This window comes from Phlebotomus papatasi, chromosome 1 (genome assembly GCF_024763615.1).
Source record: "Phlebotomus papatasi isolate M1 chromosome 1, Ppap_2.1, whole genome shotgun sequence".
Lineage (NCBI taxonomy): Eukaryota > Metazoa > Arthropoda > Insecta > Diptera > Psychodidae > Phlebotomus > Phlebotomus papatasi.
Genome location: NC_077222.1, coordinates 98,380,557 through 98,402,993, shown reverse-complemented (window position 1 = coordinate 98,402,993; position 22,437 = coordinate 98,380,557). Strand labels below are relative to the sequence as shown.

The following is a 22,437-nucleotide window of genomic DNA, read 5'->3' as shown; positions in this document are numbered from 1 at the left end:
TCAATTAGTATTGAAAATATGGCACTTCAAACTTAGGATATCGATGCTTATATGCAGACTGTCCAAAATTATAAGCACTTCCCCTATTTCCGACGTTTATTGCCATCAATTCAATTTTATGGCTTCAACATTTCAGTATGTGGTAAGGAAAAATTAAATTTGGCAAAAAGGTAGAATAACATTTAGAATTTCAGATAGCTGGAAATTTCGAATTAACAAATTTAAACTTCGGACAACTTCCTCAAAACTTTATAAAAACTCATTTAAATATTCTTTAAAGTATCCTCTATAATTGCATGCTTATTACAGATTATCGAAATCCAGACTTCTTAATATTACTGTAATGCCCTAGACACACTTACGACTTAAGCCGAGAGACAACTTAGTGGAAAATGATGGAAATGTAGCTTAACCATTATTTCCAATATAATCACACTAAGCCGTCTCTCGGCTAATCCTCAGGTCTGTCAAGGCCGTAACAGTAATATTGGAATTTGGTCAGTAGGGAAGGGTGGGGCAGTTCTATGCAGCTAAACTTTTTTTCAGGACTCTATTGCTAAATGTATATGAACCATATTCAAACTATATGATCCAATAGTTTATCTTTAGTATTGACTAATCTGAAGAAATACAGGAAAAATTTTAAAGAAAATATTTCTCAGTATATACATGGAAATTCGAGTAACAAAAACTGTGGCCGAAATTGCAAACTGGTCGGTATTTGGCACACTGCTATATATTATCAAAAACTTTAATAAAAATGAAAATAACATTTCAATTCACGCTGGACAAACTGCATGTTTAAAAAATTAAAATTTTGAATACATCAACCGTAAATGTTTGGCAGTTGTTAGCCGGATAATGGAGAGTTGTGTAATATTATTAATATAATAATATATTATTAATACAAATTTTAATAAGCTGCAAAAAAAATGTTATTTTTTCAAAGATAATTAATTACACTAAGAAAAAGCTGTTGAAACAGCTCTATCGCCGAGTTGAATTAACTCGAAGAATATCGATATAATTATTACTCTTTTTCGGTGTAAAATTTCATCTCGACTGAAGTATATGCTTAAGTGTTTTCGTTTTAAGAATATACTTCAGTCAAGAAGATTTTCGAGTGACAAAGTTCATATGGAACATCAACTAGAAATAAGCCTAACAGTGTTTCATGAAGACATTTCGCTCGGAGCATAAGGAACTTGATGTCAAGAAAATATTCATAAAGAAAATGATAAAATAAAAAAAAATATAAAAATTGCAAGATCTAGGGTAAGTGTGCCAATTTTCGGCATAGTTGCATGCAAGCGTCAAAGTCTCAAGTTTGAAATGTAATATTTTAAATACAAATTGAGTTTTTTAATTCTTTCTTCTGAAAGAGTGTTGCTTGGAACCTCGTAAAGAGTTTACCGTCTTTATTTACTCTAAAATCATCTTTAATACATTTTAAAATGAATAAAAATATAGACATAGCTTTGGTGCCCTATTTCGGCCACCTTCATTCTCATAGTTCCTTGCCTTTTGAGAATTCTTCAAATGTCTTTTTCACGTCATCTCGTTTGTCAAAGCTACATTTTTTGTTATTCTTTTGCATTGTATAATCTCTAGAATACGTAACACCTAAAAGTTCATGGAAATTCGAAGAACAAAAGAGGTGGCCGAAATTGCAAGCTGGCCGGAATTTGGCACACTATCCATTTTTGGATTTGAAAGACTATATAAAAAAAGACTTTTTAACTCTTGAAACGAGTTATTTTAACTCTTAAAACGAGTTATTTTCACTCTTAAAAAGAGTTATTTACACTCTTTTACCATGTAAATTTTAATATAAAAAATTTGACACAATTCTTCCGAATATTACATCTAAATAGAAGTAAAATCAACTCTAAAATATAGTTAGTCGAAAATCACAACGAAAAAGAGTTAATTTAACATCGATTTGAGTAAGTTTTACTCGTTTATTTTTCTGAGTGTAGATTAGATTAAACTCATTTCATTTAGTTCAAAAGCTTTTAGTGCAATTTTTCCTGATAATTTCACAAAATCCAAAAAAGGAGAAGTGAATAACGTATTAAGTTTTCAATGTTTGCTCGATCGCTTGCGAATACAGTAGACTCTCAAATTCGGTTATTTGGGACCAAAATGTCACCCGAATTTGACAGAAATTCGGACGGCAAGCTTTTTGAAATGCAACTATTTTTTATTCATCTGCATACACATTTTAGTTTACATACTCAAATATATTGTAAATATAAAAGTCCCTTAAAAATGCAAAATTATATCAAAACTAAGGGCCTTGACAGACTTGAGGATTAGCTGAGAGACGGCTTAGCGTAACTATATTCGAAATAATGGTCAAACTTCATTTCCATCATTTTCCACTAAATCGTCTCTCGGCTTAAGTCGTAAGTGTGTCTAGGGCATAAGTCAAATAATACCAAATTTGAGAACATTTGTCCAATTTCATAATCATAACAAACATGAATAATGCCAACAAACTTTTTTTCAAATTTAACTGCTGTCCGAATGAAAAAGTAGCTCGATATTAAAAGAGCCGAATTAGCGAGAGTCTACTTTATGCTCGGCGTTTATTTTCCACTAACTAAGCCGTTTATCGGCCTAAGTCGAGTCAGATTTGATCAATATTTTGACTTTAATTACGTTAATCCGTTTCTCGGCTTAAGCCGGAAGTATGTCTAAGGCATTACATAAATTTCACTTATCTAATTCTTTATTGCTAAATTTTACGGGCTAAATATTCTCGAGCATCAGCCTGAGTCTATTTGGGCCCTAATGTAGGAAACATTCAAGTTTGGTTATTACTGGGGCATTTTTCCCACAATCTTATTTTCCCTCCGCGAAAATTCTACACTAATACTTTATCACTAACTGACCGGCAGCCTGAAAAAAACCATTGAAAAAACCCACATTTTGCACTGTAGCTTCTCCAGAAGCGAAGCCTTTAGCACTCGTTCGTTCAACAGAGTCAGTATCAATTGACTCGTCGTGGCGATGAAGCTTCACTAGAACGCTCCCCACGTAAAGTTGCAACAGTCTTGAATTGAAATTCTGTGCAGCTCGAGTGATATAAATAATATCAAACGCATTTTCCGAGGAGAATAGTGAAATATTTTAGAATAGTTTCGTACAAATAGTTCTACGGGCAAGAATGGAAGCACCGCCTGTGTCTGATAGTGGTCTCAAATCCATCATTTTGGACGAATTGGGCAAAATTGGCTCATCTGGACCTTGGCTATGGTACACATTACCTTCTGTTGATTGTCTTTTTGTGGATTTTCAGTGTTTTTTCCACGTGAAAATTTTCAATAGTAAATGCGGTCTTCTTTGACTCTGAATCTGTCTGAAGCTCTGAATCAATTGCGGATATTAGTTGAATACGTTATTATAAGCTCTACAATAGCTTTGGCTATCTCAGTGAATTTTTACATGAAGAAAAGTTCTCAATTTGTTAAATAAATAAATTCGTCAAATCCGTTTCATTGTGTACTCATCAGTGATTGAGCTAAGAAGTTTTCGTGGGCCATTAACAATGTCTGAGAAGCTGACAATTTTGTGTCTGAGAGACGGTTTTTCGTCTGTGAGAAAGATCAAAAGTTACATCGATTGTGATGTGCTTCTCTAATTTTAAAGGCATTGTACTTGGTGAGATGGTGACTTAGAGGAAGTGTTCCAGAACTATAAATAAATCCCACGAGGAGTTTCTCATTTTGACTCCCAAAGAATTTCACTGATAAATTCTTGATAAAAAATGCTTCTATATTAGCTAATGCGCTCAAAAGTTAAATATGTGATGATGCGAAAAGGTTGAGCTGAAATCCGCCTTTTCGATAAAGTCCTGTGACAAAAGGTCATGGGTGTCGTGAACCTGATAAGATGACAATTCTGTGCCTCGTAGTAGAAAATGTAGAAAATCTCTATTTTCAGAGTTTCATTTTGTGCTTTTTTTTGTCGTGTTTATCACTCAATAGCAAAGGGGAGGCAAAAAATAAATCAATTGTTCGTTTTTGTCAATAGGAAAATATTCATCTTGTGTGTGACACCAAATATTTTGAATGGCTTTCACGTGTCATCGTACGTATTTCTGGGAGCTCTTCCCGAGACCTACTACTGTGTTGTGCCTGAGCTCTTGGAAGCTGGTTGGACACATGAACAGATGAGAAACATCACAACACCAGGGTAAATATTAACCAATAAATTGCTAGCGGCAACCGGTTAAAAAAGGGGGTTATAGTGTCCCGGTTTCGTGGAATGATTAAACTTGCAATTTTTGATACTATTCTCTGAAAATTGGTTTTTCATTTAACACTAAACCTACCGAATGTTTTTGGTCGTTTTTCGATCAAATGACAAACCGCGGTAGAGTAGGATACTCAACAAATTTGTCTTGAAAAAGAGCAAAAAATTAAAATTTAAATACTGAAAAATATAGGGTAAGTGTGCCAAATTCCGGCCAGCTTGCAATTCCGGCCACCTTTTTTGTTCCTTGAATTTTCATGAATTTTTAGTTTTTACATGCTCTAGAGATTATACAATGCAAAAGAATAACAAAAAATGTTGCTTCGACAAACGAGATGACATGAAAAAGACATTTGAAGAATTCTCGAAGGGCAAGGAACTATGAGAATGAAGGTGGCCGAAATAGGGCACTAAAGCCATGTCTACATTTTTATTCATTTTAAAATGTATTAAGAATGATTTTAAAGTAAATAAAGATGATAAACTGTCTACAAGGCTCTAAGCAACACTCCTTAAGTAGAAGGAATGAAAAAAAAATTTCTATTAAATATATTACATTTCAAACTTGAGACTTTGGCGCTTGCATGCAACTATGCCGAAATTTGGCACACTTACCCTATTACATGCATATTTTAAGAAATTCATAAAGTTTGATAGTGACATTATACCGCTTAAATATGTGTTAATTTTAAACTGGTCAATTTGACCGGGTCTTCGTAGGTTTAGTGTTAATTATTTGATGAATGAAAGTATTTAGTGGCCTAATAATAACTTTCTCCGGCCTTTCTAGTGAACCAATTTCTCGATTTTTGATAAAAAATTCCCTATAGTTATAATTCAAAAGAATCATTAAAAAATGGGTGGCAAGCGTCCCTGGCTTTGTGAAATGCTCGAACTCATAACTTATACGGGCTTCAGACCTAAGACTTAGCCAAATGGCTTAACTGCTCTAAATTCTTATCAATCATTATTTTTTGGAAAAAATTAACTTAGGATTGGATTATTAAAGACAAATGACCTATAGGATTCTTAAAAAGCAATAAAATTTCTTTCTATTTATAATTTTGAGAACTTCGGGAACTGGGCTAAACCTTTAGTCTGAAGACAGTTTTAGATGCTGTACCTCAAAAGTACTTTCGCATCATTTACCATTTGCCGGTTCTCAACCGATTTGAACCAATTCATAAATCATTCAAAAGATCCTCCAAAATTGTTTGAAAAGTAATAGAATTAATTTTCGGATAAAAATTAGTTATCGACTATGAACCGGTTTAGAACCGATTTGAACCGGTTCAGTTTTATAAGAAATTCCGAATATTTCCAACGAGCCCAAACATGACCGCATTTGCTTCATGAATGCGTGCTCTAGTGTCTTTTTAACCTTTGACCTTGAAAAACCGTTATTAGAAATGATTTAACTGTATTTTCTTGACCTCTACACACTAGGAGTAATTACGTAAAAAATTCCTTTTTAAAGAAAATTTCCCCTATTCTTGTTGACAGAAACGTCAGAATTTTTTGAAAAAGGCAATTTTTTAACGAAAATTGCTTCTAAATCTCCAAAACATATCCAATAATGAAAAAAATTGCACGACGCATTTTCGAGAAATCATAAAAAACATGATTTTGGTGGGCAGGGGAGGGTTGGGTCGAAAATGAGGGGCATATTAATGATCATTGAGTCGACTTATGGGGGGGGGGTTCCCCTAAGGTTCCAAGGCGCTATCTCTAACCGTTTGGCCTCTAGAGCTAGCGACAGCCGGACGGACAGACGGACAAACAGCATGACGACATTTCTCAGAAATCGTCTGAACATTCGGGACAATCGTCATCGAATGTCCCAAATTGGTATCTCTAGACAGACTGAATTAACAGAGAATCAGGGACGGATATTATGAGATTTATGTTTCTTAATGCAAAATAAGTTATTTGGTTTAAGTCTATTACAAATTTAAGCGAATTTCAAGAATATCGCATAAAATATTTTGGGTCAAAAAATGTTTTATACTTTGCACTTGTCAATGTAAAGAGTAAACACTTGTAAAGATTCCTCAAATTCAATAGCACAGTCGTATCATTACCTTGCTTTCGCCGCTCTTAAAAGATAAAAAAGAATTGTAATTGTAAATTCAATATGCCAATTCAATAATCACAAGTAGATTAGATCGTAATTTACTTCAGATTACCGTTTTGGTAGAGTGTTTACCCTCATAAAATACATTCGTTTTTTTTCCAGTCAACACATGACAATATTCTTGGCATATCAATTAGCAATGCACTGTTCTATTTTTTTCAGCGAAGGTTCAACAGACTCTGAAGAAAAGAAAACAATGCTTATATAAAAATGAATAAGCTGGTTTAACAACTTTTTGTTGAATGACATTAAAATTTTTACATAACATTGATAAGAATGTAAATTGCAGTTTTTTTCTTAAAAGCGTTCATTTGGATTACATTGAACGAGTTTTTGAGTTAGTTGATCTTGACCCAGCTACATGGCAGACGTTATGCGATGAATATTGATTTTAATTTTTGCAAAATTAAATGTTAAGTGAAAGTGAAGAAATCGAAAGTGGTTTTCCCGATGTGTGACATCCACTTTAAATAATTGTAAACATTAACGTGAAGTGGTATATCTTATCATATCCGCCAGTTGTGAAATTTTTACATTTTTCTTTAATTAAGACCTAATCTTCCATACACAATGTTAGTAACCTCTTTATTAGTTCTTTCTTTTGATTTATAAAAGTCAAAGATCAAGAGGGTCAAGAGTAATTAGAGATTGTAAATCGATTTAGAGAGTATTAATTTTTTAAGATATATCTGTTAGTATGTGACGAACTTGAAACGGTCTAATGATCTTACTTCATTTATCCAAATTAAAAAAATTGTTAAATTGATAATGAAAATAAAAGTAATATTTAAAATGATATTGATTTAGATCTGGAAGTCAATATTTCAAATTTTAATTTTATTTTTCAAGAGAAAATATTTTATTTAATCAAATAATTAGAAAATCTTTTAAATCCTCTTTATTAATTGATGCAAATTAAATTAATTAATTGATCTAGTTAACGTTTGGTGTTATTGAAGTCCCGGATTTCAATCAAATTCTTTTTTAATCAAAGCATTATATAAGGGAAGAGTACTCCGGATCGGAATGTTAAGAGACATGCTCGAAAATATAAGCCTCAAAATACTGTTTAGTATTTTTGTTTATGCTAATCGATATATTAGTGATCCATTTAACTATATCTGTGCATTTTAATTTTAATTTTTACAATAAATTAATAAAAAATTAGATGTATTTGCAACTACGTACTCTGTACTTTGAATCGTCACGAATTTAATCAGATGTCTCACGGAAAATTGGTTTTATAAATTAAATCTGAACTAATGCACTGCATTTTTGTGAGCTAATAATTTTTAAAAATTCACTAGATTTGGTGCAACAATATGGTAATAACCTGACGATCCGAGAAACACTGCCGATCGCTGATGTTCTTCCCTTACATCAATGATTAAATGTTGAATACTAGAAAATGTTTTAGATTTTCTTATTTTAATGTTCTTGGTATGATTACCTGTGATAACGAATGATAGCGTGTGTGAATGATAAGATGCTTGGGACTTGTGTGAATGACTGAATGCAAATACCTGTGTGAATGATTAAGTGAATGGGTTAGACTGTTGTCCTTGTTCTGTGCGTGAATGTAGTGAATTACAATACCTGTGAGAATGATGGATAATAATTAATGAATAATCTGGTTCGAAAGGCGAAAATTCACTTTTATTTAGATCACTTCAATTAGATAATTTTAAAGTATGCCAGAAGGGCCAAAAACAATATAGGATGATAATTTAATTTCAAGATATTTGAAGATTTCAGCTGAACGTCGTAGATCGTGGTTGCGTCGTGGTCGATGGCAGAAGAAAAAGTGTAGGGGTAATCCAAATGTGCTTGCCAGCTTGATAGTGTGCAAGTGTGGTGAATTTTGGGAAGAGGGGAAAATGACATTGACAACTAGCGCCGTGTCGTATCACGACATATTGCCCAAGGCAGAAGTGTCAACTTCTGGATTATTCTCTTTCGGGAACAGTGCAATCTTGGTGATGGCTCTCATGTAATTTCCGGATGAAGTTTGTACATTGACTACCCGAATTTTGCCGTCTTTCCCTTGATGAGTCTCTGTGATTCTCCCGGTGATCCAAGCGAGTGGTGGAAGGTTGTCTTCGATGAGAAGCACCAAATCTCCAATGTTGACATTTTCCTGAGGAAATTGCCATTTGCTTCTCACTTGCATGTTTGTGAGAATCTCTCGACTCCAACGGCTCCAGAAGTGCTGTCTAATCTGGTCAAGTTGTCTCCAGACCCTGAGACGATTCTTGGGAACATTGCTGACGTCATGAGCCGGCAAAGTGTTGAGTGACTGTCCAATCAAAAAGTGTCCTGGTGTGACAACTTCCAGATCAGATGGATCGTCTGATTGTGGCATGAGTGGACGGGAGTTAAGACACATCTCTATTTCGGCGAGAACTGTAGTAAACGCTTCCTGAGTGAGCCTCTCATTCCCGATCACACGGTAAAAATGTCGCTTGAAAGCTTTCACCGCGGATTCCCAGAGACCTCCAAAGTGGGGACTTCTCGGCGGTATGAAATGGAATGAGATGTTGTCATCTGCGGCATTTTTTGTGATGATGTGCCTTGTTGTCTTTTCAGACAAGAATTGCTGGACGTCAGCGAGGTGGGATGATGCACCAACGAAATTCTTCCCATTGTCGCAAAATACGTCAGTGGGTTTTCCTCGACGAGCAATGAATCGCTTGAATGAGGCCAGGAAGGCTTCCGTGGACAAGTCGGACACCAGCTCAAGATGGATTGCTCTAGAAATAAAACATATGAAGACACATACGTACATTTTTGTCGAGCGTCCTCCTCTCAAGGGCAATTTGATTTGAAATGGTCCACAAAAGTCGATTCCCACTCTCTGGAACGGTCGAGAAAATTGGACTCTTGCTGGTGGCAGGTTCCCCATGATTTGGTGTGCAGCCTTGGGATTGCACCTGAAGCACCTGATGCACTGTCTCACGGTAGCCTTGGCAACGTCAAGCCCGCGTAGTGGCCAGTACATCTGTCTCATTGTGGCGAGTATCATGTGAGGTCCTCCGTGACAAGTCTGTAGGTGCGTCATGTCAGAAATAAGTCTTGTCAGGTGGTGTTTGGGAGGCAGAAGTATTGGGTGCTTCTGCTCCACTGTCAGATTTGAGGCCTGGATGCGACCTCCAACACGAATCATCTGCGAGTCGTCCAGAAATGGGTTCAATTTGGCCACACGGGACTGTCTTGGCACCTGCTTTCCTTCCTGAAGAGACTTGTATTCACTTGGAAAAGACTGCTTCTGGATGGCTCGAATGATGTGTTGATTTGTCTTCTGTATTTCCTCCACCCTCAGTGCCGAGAAATCTAATGGGGATTTATCGACTTTGGCCTTCAGGTTTTGGAAATACCTCCTCCAGTACGTGAGATATCTGAGCATTCTTGAGTGTGAGGAAAATCTTTCCAGGATGTCCCAGAAATTCTCAGAATTGGAAACATTTGTTGAATGTTGCCCAAGGCTGACAGCGAAGGTTTTTCTCTGCTCAAGTCTCTCATCTGAAGTTTCCATGAAGACATCTGGTTGCTTGTCTAGGATTTGTGACAGGTCTGGTCCAGTCCACCATAAGTTGTTGTTTGCTAATTCCTTGGGGGTGGTTCCTCTGGAACAAATGTCCGCTGGGTTCAGCTTTGACGGCACATGGTACCAGTGTTCCCTTGGCAATTGCTCCTGCACTTCCTTGACTCGATGTGCCACAAACTTTTTCCACCTTTGAGGCTCACCTGCTAGCCAATGCAAAACGATTGTTGAGTCAGTGAAGGCTGTGATAGAATCCACCTTGATTGTGAGTGATTTTTGAACAGCTTGGAGTAGCTTCATGGCCAGGACTGCACCACAAAGTTCTAGACGGGGAAGTGTTACCTCCTTGCGCGGAGCAACTTTTGATTTGGCACAGAGCAGCTGGCAAGTTGAATTGCCGTCTTCGTCAATTGTTTTGACGTAAATGCAGGCGCCGAAAGCTTTCTCTGAAGCATCACAAAATACAAGTAGATGGCACTCTGCTGGATGCTCGAGTGATGTTAACCTTCGGGGAATGGTTATCTCTGCAACATCAGGCATTGATTTTTGATAGTTTGTCCATCTGTTAACAATGTCTGGGTGGTCAGACAAGTCATCATCCCAATCCGCCTCAATGCTCCAGATATCCTGCATCAGAATTTTTGCTCTAACCACTACTGGCGTAAGAAATCCCAATGGGTCGTAAATTTTTGAAATTTCTGAGAGTAAATTTCTCATGGTAACCTTGTCGGTGTATGGTGCTGCTTTGAATGTGAAATCATCACGTGATGTGTCCCATTTAATGCCAAGAGCCTTTGTGGTGTTTTCTCCGCCCAATTTGTCGTGTGTATTCATCTCGCAATCTTCCTCCGGAACTCCTGTAAGAGCTGCGGAATCGCTTGCCATCCACTTTGTCAAGTGGAATCCCCCTCGAGACATGAGTTCTGTCATCTGTTGACGAAGCTCTTGAACTGCTGGTATGGAAGACCCTCCGGAAAGAAAATCGTCCACATAGAAATCTGACATTGTAGCTTCCTTGGCGAGGGGTAATGAGTCTCCTTCATCGATGGCGAGTTGCTGAATGCACCTTGTACTGAGAAAACTGGCACTTGCTGTGCCATATGTGACTGTAGACAGCAAGTAGGTCTCAATTGGCTTGTCTGGAGAGTCCCGCCAGAATATTCTCTGAAGATTCTGATCCTCGTCAGCCACACGGATCTGGCGAAACATTTTGCGGATGTCCGCTTTGATGGCAATGGGATGCTGTCGGAACCTGAGCAAAATGCAGAAGATGTCGTCCTGTATTTTTGGGCCAACCATTAGGACATCGTTGAGAGCAATCCCGCTGGATGTTCTGGCCGAAGCATCGAAAACCACCCTGACGGGGGTAGATGATGATGAAAGCTTCATTACAGGGTGATGAGGAAGATAAACTGCTGGTTTATCAGACTCGTAATGCCCAGGGAGTTTTCTCATATGTCCGAGATCCTCATATTCCTTCATGAATGCAGTGTACTGCTCTTTGATTGCTGGATCCCTTTGAAGTCTTCTCTCAATGCAGCGAAACCTCTTCAAAGCAGAGTCACGAGATTCACCGAGTTGTGTGACATTTTCCTTGATAGGCAGTTTCACGATGTATCGTCCACTGCCGTCCCGGGTGACATGGTGGGCGAAATGTTTTTCGCATTCTCCTTCCTCTGACTTTGGAGATGATTTGATTGAAGATGGTTCCTCAATCATCCAGAATTTCTCAATGGCATGATGCAGTGTGTCCGGAGTCTGCGTGGAGCAGAGACAACTGCAATTCAACATGTCTCCTCCAGATGTGAAGCTGCCTGCTACCACATATCCTAGAGCTGTCTCGAGCAACGTGGGGTTGCCCTCGACTCTTCCAGCACGGATCACTTGTGTGAAAATATCCACGCCGAGGAGCATGTCAATTTTTCCCGGTTTTGCGAAGTCCGGATCTGCCAGAAAGACATCGTTGGGAATTTTCCACTCGAGGTTTATATCACTGACTGGCTGATCATCGGTAATATTTTCCATGAGCAGAAACTCGCACTTGGTGGCGAATGTGTGGTTCCGGGAGTTGATTGTCGCCATGACGGCCTGTGTGACCTTTGTAGATTGGCTTCCAATTCCGGAAATTGAATGTGCTGGTTTGATGTACGTAGGAATTCCGCATTTGTCAACAAGCCTTTTTGTGATAAGGTTTGCCTGGCTGCAGGAATCCAGAAGTCCTCTGCACTTGTGTCTCTTCCCATTGTTGTCAATCAAGAAGAGACTGACTGTTGGTAGGACTGATTGATGAACTGTTGATGGACGAGTCATAAGTGTCGTGGACACTGTATCTGACTGAATGACTGCTGTGGTTTGTGGCTGCGGAACTGCTGCGTTTCCATTAGCCTTGGGAATGGCCCCGTTGCTCTGGCTGTTGTCAGAAGCAGATGAAGTAGAGGGAGCTGCTGTATCTCCACTCTGTGACTGTGGTGTGTGAAATGCTTCATGAAGAAGCGTGTTATGACGCATGTTGCATCGTCTACAACTTGAAGATTGGCAGGATTCAACGCTGTGCGTTCCTCTTATGCAGTTGATGCAAAGCTTTGCCTTCCTCAATAGATCCAATCTTTGTGTGGAAGTGGAATTGATAAACTTGGTGCACTGGAAAACTTGGTGTGCTTCTTGCTGACAGATTGCACATTTCTTCGTTTGTGTGACGGCCAGGGTAGACTTTTGCTTCACCACATTCTTTGTTGATTTCTCTGTAGATTTGTTGAGGCTCTTCCCACTGTTCTGTGATTGAACCATCTCCAGTGAGTCGCACCGTTTCTCCAGAAAATTGAAAAAATCGTGAAGTGATGCCACTTGTGATGACGATGTCTCCCTTGACCACAGCGCTACAGATTCCTTATCCAACTTGCTGACTAGGATGTGCACCAACCAGATATCTCTTTGGTCGCAGTTGAGAGCGTCAAGAGCCTTAATTACTTTGCGAGACATACTGAACATGCCCCGAAGTGATTTTGCGCTGGCCTCTCCAATGACGGAAATATTAAGGAATGATTGGATGTGTGTCGAAACAATGTTTTGTTTCTTCTCGAACCTTTCTTGTATTGCTTTCCACGCCACTGGGTAGTTTTCGTCAGTAATGGCCAATTGGTCAATTTCTGACTCAGCCTCTCCACTGAGATATCCCTTCAGGTACTTAAACTTCTCGACTGGTGTCAAGGCGTCATTGTTGTGGATAGTACATGTGTACATATCCCGGAAGGAAGCCCAATCGCTGTAATTTCCAGTGAACTTCTTTATCTCTATTGGAGGAAGCTTGACATTGCTGCCTCGGGTCTTCATGGACTCTACCAACTTGGTGTTGATCTCGAGTTGCTGTTGCCAGAGTTTTGCTAAGTCTTCCGTTGCTGACGTGGTGGTGACGGATGGGTACTCGTCTCTACGTACTGTACGATTGAGCTGCGAGATTTTTACCTGGACTTGCACAACTCTGTCATTGAACGTTGATTCCTCACAACACTCTTGATCGAAATCTTCGTCCGTGACCTCGGGACACGTGTAGATCTTCTGCTGAACATCCTCAAATCTCTGTATGATGTTTTGAAGCTGAATCTCATAAGCGGAGAGAAGGTCTGCCGTAAAGAGTGTTCTACCATCCTGAATGTTCAACTCAAGCCTAGTCAATGATGCCTTGACTGCACCTCTGCTGCGATGCAATGTTTTCAGCTCAGCCACCGTTTCAGGATTTGCCTTGGCCATTGTCCAAACGTGTGCGTTAGTGACTTTGAGGTTAAGGCTGGAACTTCTTCTCGGAGTCAGCTACTCAGGGCGTGAGCGTGTAAACTATCCAAGTTTAGTTCACAGAGGCTCCGAAGGACCAGTTAATGGTATGATTACCTGTGATAACGAATGATAGCGTGTGTGAATGATAAGATGCTTGGGACTTGTGTGAATGACTGAATGCAAATACCTGTGTGAATGATTAAGTGAATGGGTTAGACTGTTGTCCTTGTTCTGTGCGTGAATGTAGTGAATTACAATACCTGTGAGAATGATGGATAATAATTAATGAATAATCCGGCTCGAAGGACCAGTTAATGGTATGATTACCTGTGATAACGAATGATAGCGTGTGTGAATGATAAGATGCTTGGGACTTGTGTGAATGACTGAATGCAAATACCTGTGTGAATGATTAAGTGAATGGGTTAGACTGTTGTCCTTGTTCTGTGCGTGAATGTAGTGAATTACAATACCTGTGAGAATGATGGATAATAATTAATGAATAATCTGGTTCGAAAGGCGAAAATTCACTTTTATTTAGATCACTTCAATTAGATAATTTTAAAGTATGCCAGAAGGGCCAAAAACAATATAGGATGATAATTTAATTTCAAGATATTTGAAGATTTCAGCTGAACGTCGTAGATCGTGGTTGCGTCGTGGTCGATGGCAGAAGAAAAAGTGTAGGGGTAATCCAAATGTGCTTGCCAGCTTGATAGTGTGCAAGTGTGGTGAATTTTGGGAAGAGGGGAAAATGACATTGACAACTAGCGCCGTGTCGTATCACGACAGTTCTATATCAAGTATATTAGGGTAAATGTCCTAATTCAAAACCATTTCCAGACGCTTTAACTTTGACAGAAGATTCAACACATTAAGCTGATATTTTTTTGAAAAAATTACATAAATTTGCTCCTTGACTCTTCTAGAATGCTACTGTTTAGTGAGAATTCTTTAGATATAATTTGAAAACTTCTTAAATACAAGAAAAATACGCAAGTGTAAAATGCTGCTATTGGAAACAAATTAATCCAAATGGAGACAAGGGAAAGTTTCTAATTGGAGACAAACAGTGAAAGTGAAACCGCGACGAAAGGCTTCCAAAACCTTGTTGAGTTGTTCTTGAGTTCAGGATTTGTTCTTATTCCTGCTCTTTTCTCTTTTCCCATCTAAAGCAATAGGGAAATCTCTCTAAAAAAATCATATTTCCGGGGTTTTCTATTGAAGCATTTGCAAACACTTCAGAAAAACCCTTTTTGTTCACGAAATAGGTAATTATTTCATTTGAAAACTTCACGTACCGTTAACAATAAAGATTAGCACTCAATTTAACTAAAATTAGCCAGAAATGCGACATAAATGTTAAACAAAACGAATAAACAACATTCACCTCATTGTGTTTTTTATTGGAAAACATGGTCGATCGATGAAAAATTCGTTGGTGAAAAAGTACACTTTTAATTTTTCTGAGAAATTAACAAATTAAAATTTGTGAATATGAATGGATTTTCGCTTTATTTGGAGAAAAATTAACTAAATAATGAAACTGTGGTGTAGAAAATATATAAATATAATAATTTAGTACTGTATTTATCATGAAAACAGTGACGTTTCCATTTGGAGTAGCGAAAAATTTCCATTTGGAGTAAGTTTTGAATTAGCTTAATTTACCCTATTTGACCGTTTTGAGTAAGTTTTCAAATGTGGAAACAAACTTTTGACACATACAGTATTCGAGGACACACCAATCAAAATCAAGATACACATTTAGGTAAATCTTATAGAAATGATTTGAAAATCAATTAAGAACTGTGTTAACATCGTTAACATAGTTTAATGATTATTATTTACTTGATAAAAATCATTAAGAAAGCTCCTTTGTGTGCTATATAAAATAGCAAAATTGGTTTTATTAAAGGAAAATTATGAAACAATTTAGCATATAATAAGAAAGTTACGGATTATTGCTTATTAAGCATTTTGTTATTAAATTGAAACACTGAGAAAAAAAGAGGGTGCGATTAACATTTTTTCCTCATAACTTTAACACTTTTTAGGTGTAAAAATATATCAACATTTTTTAATGTTAATTTTACACTTTTTTAAGGGTAAAATCAACATGAAAAAGGGTAACTTTAACTCATAATACACCTAAAAAGGGTAATATTTACACCGATTTTGGATCAATACTGCAGGGTAAAATTAACATTTCCGGAATGTTATTTTAACTTTTTCGGATTTCTCTCACTCAGTGAGGCTAAACGATGAGAGATGTTGACTTAAGCTTTTCAGAGAATCCTTAAATTAACCATTTGATCACGTTATAATAAAAATATTTTAGAATAGATAGAAATTCCATTTGTTGTTTGAACCTATTCGCAAAAAAAAGAAATAGTGCAGTACAATTAATTTATATAGCGATGATTAAACCTTATGATAGAATAACTAGATGTGTGACAATATTCTTTAGACATAATGGACTAATTGCGATAATTGTAATGACTATGCAGCTCCAGATTGATAATACGTATATGAAAATCAGCACAGAGAGTCTGCAATTTGTAGACCAAAGTTTAGCAGGAAGTGAAGTGAACTAAATAATAATTTAGGCTTATTTTGCTTGTTATTCTTTGATCTTTTTTCAGAGACTCCCTTCCTGACCACAGTTGCGGGATACTCAATTGGGATTACGCGAATTTTAGTCAAATGGACTACGATCAAGCTCTCTATGCAATTCAAGAGCTTCCGCAGCCTGAAACAATATCCTGTCGGTCGCGTCCTCAGAACTACTATCACTACGAGCAGGAAGAGGGAGTCTCCATTGTTCCAGAATGGGATCTCGTTTGTGAGAACAATGTCTGGCGGACAACAGTCCAAGTGGGCTTGAGTATAGGAAAGTTCCTGGGAGCTTCTCTTTTTGGCGTGATCTCAGACAAATTCGGCCGGAAGAGGGCTTTTGTTGGCGGAGCAATACTCTACATAGTTAGTGGTTTCCTCACTGTATTCACAAAATCTTATGTGCTCTTCCTCCTGGGGAGGATTGGATTAGGCAGTTCAGCTTCCGGACTGTTCTATGCTGCCTTCACTCTTTGTTAGTTATTTTCTTTTCAATGATTTTGCAAATATTCTAATATTTATTTTATCTTTCTTTAGTGACTGAAAATATAGCTCTGAAACATAGATCATGGATGAGTATCATGTTCACCATTTCCTATCCAATAGGAATGTTAATCCTGACACTTTTTGCCTATTTATTGCCCCTCTGGCGATCTCTTCAGCTAGCTCTGGTAGTTCCAGGACTTCTACTTATTGTCCATTGCTAGTAAGATTTTTTTAGGAATAATGTATGAATTTTTATTAATTATTTTCTGATTTTCCTTCCTATAGTTTTCTTGACGAATCCCCTCGATGGCTTGTCAGCAAGAATCGCGAAAAGAAAGCCTACAAAATAGTCTTTGGGAAGAAGCCCAATGTCGATTTAATCTTCAAAGCATCGAAGAAAATGGAAGATATTCCATCAGCTGCCGAGAGTGAAGCTCAAGCTTCGACTCTCGCTTCGAAGCTAAAGAATTCTTTTAAGGAATTCGCCGGTTTGTTCAGCACTTGGACACTTAGGAAGAGAATTCTTATTTGCTATTTCGTATGGTGTGTCACCTCAATGTCATACTACATTACCGCGATCAATGCAGACAATTTGTCTGCAAATAGATACATATACGTGGCTTGCACAGGCCTAGTGGACATTCCTGCATACATCATTCCCATCTTCATTCTCAAATACACAGGAAGGAGGTTGTCCTCCTTTGGGCTGTATCTTGCAGCAGGACTGAGTCTGCTAGCTGTTCTGGCGATTCCAAGAGGTAATTTTATTGCTCAAACACAAAGAGAGAGCAGTTATAATTCGCTAGAAGTCATACCGTAAAAGATATCAACTTTCGATCTTGAGTGACCTCCCATAAAAAGCATTATTTAGAAACCTTAGAAACGTTTCTATCCCCATTAACTCTTTAACGACGAGACACTTTTTTCCGACCGAAAATCAACAATAAAAATTTAACCGATAAACAAAATCAATGAAACGTCTTACATCTGACTTTGGAAAATCCGACATACTCTAATTCGATGCATTTTTTTATCTCTACGAGCAATAGGGACAAAAATAGCCCAAAAATTTCAGTAATTTTTCTGACAATACCAATAAATAATAATTTTCAGCCCAATGAAAAATATTATGCATGAGTATTGTAGTTTCTTTTGCCAAAACGGTTTTGCTTAAAAAAATTGGAAGTATAAAAAATAATTAAAATCATTTTTCGATATAAGAATTTAAAAATTCGTCATTTTTAACCTTAAATATTTGCTGAAGACTTGCAAAAAATATCCTAGATTCCTTCAACCTTCTACTTTGCAATTACGTGTACAAACTTAAGAAAAAATAATAATTTCAGGTAGTCAGGAAAAAATATTTTTTTTTATGGGACACCGGTGTTCCAATCGTCCTCAAAGGGTTAAAACGACTAAAACTATGTTTTAGGTTTATAGAAAAGACGAAAGAGGAAACGTGAACATTTCGTTTGACCGAAAAATTCGAAATTCCGAGGTTTTCGAGGTGAAACTTCGACTACTTTGAAAAGCTTATTTTTCAACCGCTTTGGGTAAATTTGGATTTTTTGGAAAGGTTTTGAAATTTCAAACACGGCAGCATTGATTTTACTCGGTAAAGTAATATTTATTAATCTTTTTGCAACATTGCTTTTTTATTTTTGAAAGTTTGCTACTGACCGACTGCTTTTAACGATTTCTTTTATTTTCATATGAAGTAATCTGGGTGAAAATTTCGTTCATATACATATCTATAACCGAAAAAATCGCCATTTTGAATTTTGGACGTTGAAGTTTTATGGTGCTGTTCCAATGAAAAAGTGACCATGTTTTTTTAGCACATTACTGTTCTCAAGTACTAAAAAAGAGCATGTCTGTTGCCATATGTCATTTCAAGAAAAATAATGAGTAGAGAATATTAATGCTGCTTGCCGACTTTTCACCTCTGAGAATTCACGGAAAAACTCATGGAAAACCTGCGAAAATACGCGGTTGAAGCTAAAGTTGCCAACTCCCGGCCATCCAACTGCATCACGCCACCAAGCTGACATGACAGGTTACTTCCACACTGACTGAATGTCAGATGGCATTGTGATCAGGTGAAAACTTAGACGGAGGGAATATTCGAATTCGGATTTCGGTTGAACCTTTTTTTTGTTTCGGTTCTTGTCATGACTACTTCGTGATTTTGAAACACGACGAGGACTGAGGAAAATATGAAGTTTTTGTGTAGAGAGAAGAACCTTACATATCGTCAATCATGACAAAGAAAAAGTAGAAAATACTATGAAAGTGAAAACATTAAATTCATCTTGTCGATTTCCCAACCGAAATCCGAATTCGAATATTCCCGCCGAGCAAGTTTTCATCCTCGATCACAATGCCATCTATTAATTGAAATAACATTTGGGAACAGTCATGGTCTTTTTAGTACTTGAGAACAGTAATGCATGTTTTTTAGCACATCTTTAGGTCTTCGGTGACCCCCATTAGATGAAATTATGTTTTCCTCCCTTTTCCTCTCAATCCCTCCTGCCCATTCAAAAACATATTTTCTGGCTTATTTCAAAAACAGTTTGCGTGATTTCTTCTATTTTGAATATGTTACGGAGCGGTCGTAAAATCGGTAACTAAAATCCTGAACGCCAAAATCTCGAAAGTCAAAAATCCAAATATTCAAAGTCCTGAAAGGATCGGAATTAGCTGGAGGATAATGTGTGGAGTCGTTTTCCGAAATACAGAAAATGTCCTTTTACCGGCAGCAAGCGCAGGCGCGATCGTGGGAGTAGCTCTGCTATGACACTTTTAAGGATTTAGAAACGATAGCTGCACTGTTTGGAACTAAATTGGATATTTTTAAAACGTTACATTCTTTTAAGAATATTACAATAAACAGTCCAACAATGTGTTAAAAGTTGATATTTGCTTAATCTAGCAGATATAGATTTACCGATACTATGATTCGATAGTATCGAAAAATCATCATTCGCTCCTTGCTTTTCAAGATATTATTTTTTCTCGAAAACTTTATAAAAGGTCACACTATTCAAAAGAACGAACTTTATAGCCATTTTTACTCTTTTGAAATGGTTTTCTAATGATTTATCATCTAGTTTAAGTCGGCAAAACACCGATTGTTATGGAGACGAAAAATACACAAACGTACAATTCACATAGAGCACTATATCGTTCGTTTGAAAGTTCTGAAAACACAGACGCTTGTCATCTTTTAAAGGATGTAGGTTAGATAATTTTTCTCTGTTAATTTTATTTTCCAATTTTCTTTAACAGAGCATACAAATCTGATCGTGGCATTCGCAATGTTTGGCCGTTTTGGCATCAGTGCTGTGTATGCTGTTCTTACCCTGCACACAGCTGAACTCTTCCCCACTGAGATCCGGAACTCAGCGCTGGGTACGAGTTCAACAATGGCTCATGTAGGCTCCATGGCGGCACCCTACATTGTCGATCTCTTGGGCATGATCGCCTGGTACATCCCTACAACAATCTGTGGGACGTCCATCCTCATAGCTGGCTTCCTGTCTCTCCTGCAGCCCGAGACTGCCAACAGAGATCTCAGGGATCATGTCCAGCAGGAGGATGAAGAGAAGAAAATGAACTCGTAGTGATTCAAAGACGTGTTTTTTTTATAACTCAAGATTGTAAATGTATATTACATTTCATATATTCCCTTGGGCAATCTGTTTTTCAATCCATTCCCTGTGATACTGAACATTTGTATAGACTCCCGGAAGCCCAGGAACCCCACAGGAGGATCCATAGGATACAATTCCCACGAGAATCCCTCCATCACAGATCAAACCTGATCCTGAATCGCCCTGACATGCATCAGTAACACCTCTTCCAGCACAGAACATTCCGGAATCATAGTCAGGCGCATAGGGATTGAGGGCTCCTTCGCAATCCTCAGCAGAAATAATCTCAATTGGAGCTTCGCGGAGACTCGCAATAATGGGAAAGAGAAAACGCTCAGAGCCGTATCCGAAGATTGAGCAATCTTTATACTCCTCCACTGGTATGGTAATTTCCGGGAGCACTATATTTGAGGGCAGATCTCGATAGCCATCTGGCAGACGGATCAATGCAATGTCTTTCTCATAGGTTGCAGTGTCGAAGGTAAGAATGTGAAATTCTTCAAGTTTAACTACATTTTCTGGCGTTTGGTAAAGATCTCTCTTTCCAATTTCTGCGTATATCTCATGCCTAAGAATTTGAGAAACGGTTTCTTTTCTAACAATGAAGATTTCAAGGTTTGATTTGATAATATTGTTTTGCAATTGAAGCGCATTTAAACAGAAGAGCGGAGCATATTTATTAGATTCCAATGAACGATAATTTTGATAATTCATTGTATTCTTATAATTAGTGAGAAAATATTAATGGATTTTTAAATGTAGGGGGAGGTTGTGCAACTTCATACGAAAAATTATGTCCAAGATTTAAGACTTTTTTACTGAATGTTACATAAACCGAATCAATTATACCACTAGGGTGAAATCACCACTTCTCGCCAGTGCCCCACTTTTCGCCACTTATATTAAAATCGCTTTTTTTCGCAATTTGTGAAATAAATGAGCCGCAAAGTTCTTTGTATTTTTACTGCGGCTACGTATAAGGCCGAAAAATTATAATTATTCTTTTTGGATTTACGATTTTGAACATTTTTTAGAGTAATATTTTAAGCAAGTGCATCGAATTCATTATTTCTTATCAAATATACTTAAGTGTCATCAAATTTTCATCAAGCAAAAAAATACCTTAATCGATAAATAATTTGTCTATTGAATATTTAATTACCCTTGTGGAATACATAAAATTTGTATTTAGTTAATTTTATATTATTTTTATTATATATAATTTTATTATTATTTTTATATTAAAAATGAGGCATGGCGAAAAGTGGTTATCTTCTGGAATTGATTTTACCACCTGTCGCCATCTCTTTTCAATAAGGCGACGCTAACTTCACTTCGTAGATTCTCAGTTGTCAAATCTGCTTTGTTTACTTTCTGCAATAGACCTATAATTTGATTTCTCAAATAAAAGTGAAGGAAAATCATTTAAAGTGAGTAATAATAAGATGATCCTGAGGTAAAAGAAATGCTGAATGTATTCTTCTTATAACATTGCCTAAAATAATCGAGTTTGGACTTTTTCAAGTGGGTAGCGAGAAGTGGTTACAAAACTGGCGAAATGTGGCGACGAAGTGGTTATTTTTGCATTGTTATTAAAAATAAGATTTTTAAGTAATCCAGCGTTAAATTCTAGGACTATTGTTTTCACGAATCTAGAGCCAATCTAAATAGTCTTGTGTCAAATTTGAGATATCTTGTAATAAGAGTTCAAAAGTTATAATAAAATTGATTCCTCTTTTTCCTAAACATGGCGATAAGTGGTTACTCCACCCTATGTCAAAAAAAATTTAACATATTTGTTTCATAATTCCACCTCACAAAATTCCTAGAAATCCTTGGATTTTTCTTTATAGGAAGATGAAAATTTAGGGGCACTTTTTGCAAAGTTGCTGTGCGTGGAAAAGTGGGATTTTTATTTTTAATTTTCAGTGGCAGAGTCTTTCATTTAAATTTTGTTACTTTTCGATAGCTTT

General features: G+C 37.1%; 3 protein-coding genes across 3 annotated transcripts; 1 reads left to right on the top strand and 2 right to left on the bottom strand.

The window, feature by feature from the left end:
* The first annotated feature begins 6,735 nt into the window (after positions 1-6,735).
* Positions 6,736-20,508, top strand: LOC129809973 (organic cation transporter protein). The gene is made up of 5 exons (XM_055860153.1): positions 6,736-6,966; positions 16,352-16,797; positions 16,860-17,028; positions 17,094-17,566; positions 20,100-20,508. The coding sequence occupies exons 2-5, from the start codon at positions 16,413-16,415 to the stop codon at positions 20,432-20,434; spliced, it is 1,362 nt and encodes a 453-aa protein (XP_055716128.1). The 5' UTR covers positions 6,736-6,966; positions 16,352-16,412; the 3' UTR covers positions 20,435-20,508.
* On the bottom strand, positions 8,301-13,682 carry LOC129809615 (uncharacterized). Its single transcript, XM_055859577.1, has one exon. The coding sequence runs from the start codon at positions 13,680-13,682 to the stop codon at positions 8,301-8,303; it is 5,382 nt and encodes a 1,793-aa protein (XP_055715552.1).
* On the bottom strand, positions 20,489-21,274 carry LOC129809974 (transmembrane protease serine 11D-like). The gene has a single exon (XM_055860154.1). It carries the CDS (start codon positions 21,176-21,178, stop codon positions 20,489-20,491), a length of 690 nt encoding a protein of 229 aa, XP_055716129.1. The 5' UTR covers positions 21,179-21,274.
* Positions 21,275-22,437: the final 1,163 nt, after the last annotated feature.